This window comes from Merops nubicus, unplaced genomic scaffold (assembly GCF_000691845.1).
Source record: "Merops nubicus isolate BGI_N331 unplaced genomic scaffold, ASM69184v1 scaffold40473, whole genome shotgun sequence".
NCBI classification, from domain to species: Eukaryota; Metazoa; Chordata; class Aves; order Coraciiformes; family Meropidae; genus Merops; species Merops nubicus.
In genome coordinates, this window is record NW_008597593.1 from 1,244 (window position 1) to 3,073 (window position 1,830).

General features: G+C 62.6%; 1 protein-coding gene across 1 annotated transcript in view; it reads left to right on the plus strand.

The window, feature by feature from the left end:
- STAC3 (SH3 and cysteine rich domain 3) overlaps positions 1-1,807 on the plus strand; it is a gene marked incomplete at its 3' end in the record, with an annotated part of 2,791 nt that extends 984 nt beyond the window's left edge. The window contains 7 exon segments of the mRNA XM_008936767.1: positions 9-196; positions 319-344; positions 346-368; positions 640-689; positions 834-928; positions 1,440-1,491; positions 1,670-1,807. Coding sequence (XP_008935015.1) covers positions 9-196; positions 319-344; positions 346-368; positions 640-689; positions 834-928; positions 1,440-1,491; positions 1,670-1,807 — 572 coding nt within the window.
- Between the last annotated feature and the right edge of the window lie 23 nt (positions 1,808-1,830).

Below are 1,830 nucleotides of genomic sequence, written 5' to 3' on the forward strand. Positions count from 1 at the left end.
GTGCGTAGCGCCCCCTCTGTGAGTGCGGTCCCCACGGCGGGGTGCCCCAGCTCCTTGCCTCCTGGAGCTGAACCCCCCTCACTGTCCCCCTGCCCCAGCAGCGGCCAACCGGAGCGACCCCGTGTTCGAGACCCTGCGGACCGGCGTCATCATGGCCAACAAGGAGCGCAAGAAAGGGCAGGACGACAAGAAAAATGTGAGTCTGGGACTGGCCCGTCGTTCCTGCCTGCCCGAGGGTCCTGGCACCCCAGCCCACACCCCATTGCCACCCCCACCTCCCTGCCCGCTCTGCACCCCCTGACAGCTCTGTGCCTTCAGCCTTTGGCTGCTATGATGGATGAGGAAACAAGCGGGCAAGCCCGAGGGCGGTGAGTGCTCCAACCACGTGTGAGGGCCGAGGAGCCAGGGGCTGCTGAGCTCCAGGCATGGGGCAGGGAGAGGGCCTGACGAGGAGACTGTGCTTGAGGGGGCCCACGGGGGCGGGGTTTGCCTTGCAGAAAGGGAGTCTTCCATTCAGGTCTCCACCCTGGGGCTCTCTCGGCTTGCCCTCGTTGACACAGGAGATCCTCAGGAGGAGGCTGGTCCTGGGGCACGGAGGCAGCACCCGGAGAGATTAACACCCAACCCTTCCATTTCCAGGCACCTCTGAAGGGGACAAGAAGGCTGAGAAGAGCCCAACAGATGACAAGGTAGCCGCCATCCTCACCCTGCATCCCGAGGGCCCTGGGCCTCGGAGCAGCATAGCCAGAGGCTGCAGGAGTCTCCCTGCTGGGCTCCCTGGGGCTGTCCTCAGCCTTTCTGGGGCCCTGACCCCCTCTGTCCTCCTCCTGCAGAGCAAGAAGCCACAGCCAGGTGGCTTTCTGCAGTCTCACTATTTTGTGGCACTGTATCGCTTCAAAGCCCTGGAGAAAGATGACCTGGATTTCCCGTGAGTTCCCAGCCGTGTAGAGGGCACAGGGGGGTGATGGGAAGGACATGGGGTGTGCAGTGGGGAGGAGGAAAAGTTTTCACCCCAAAAATGGGGAGCAGTCTGTGAATGGATGAATGAGGGCCGAAGCTGGAGCCGTGCTGGCTGTGGTTTGGGTTTTGTGGCTCTTCTACCTGCCCCAGTGGGTCACATCAAGCGGGGGCCCTGGCTCTTGCTGAGCCAGCTCTCCCAGCTCCCAGGTTTTGGGCACAAGCCACATTTCCAAGGCTGCTCTTGTTTGTCTGGATGTGGTCCCACTGATTTCCTACACACCAGTCTCGGGGCTGAGCTGCTGATCTGCAGGACCCCGCTGTCCCTGAGCCCACAGGCTGGTGCCTTCCTTGACCCCCCTCGACACAGGGCTCTAGGAGCTGGTGCTGTGGGAAGAGCAGCTCTCCTCACCAACCGCGGGGGCTCTCGTGGAGGGGAGTTCCTGCCCCCCACCCCCCTGAGCCCTTCCTTCCCTTTGCAGGCCAGGGGAGAAGATCACAGTAGTCGATGACTCCAACGAGGAGTGGTGGCGGGTAAGGCGGGTGTTACACGGGCAGAGCCAGAGGCCAGCTGGGGGTGCAGACTGCACTCCAGGGGGGGCACAGCCCCCAAAACCTGCTGCATTCAGCGACATGCTGTGGCTGTTGGTCATCGGGGGGTCACGTGGGCAGGATCCAACCTCCACCTCCTGCCCGTCCTGACTTCTTTCAGGGGAAGATAGGTGAAAAAATCGGCTACTTCCCTCCAAACTTCATCATCCGGGTGCGGGCAGGTGAGCGGGTGCACAAGGTGACGCGCTCCTTCGTGGGCAACCGGGAGATCGGGCAGATCACGCTCAAGAAGGATCAGGTGAGACAGGACCACGTGGTCCC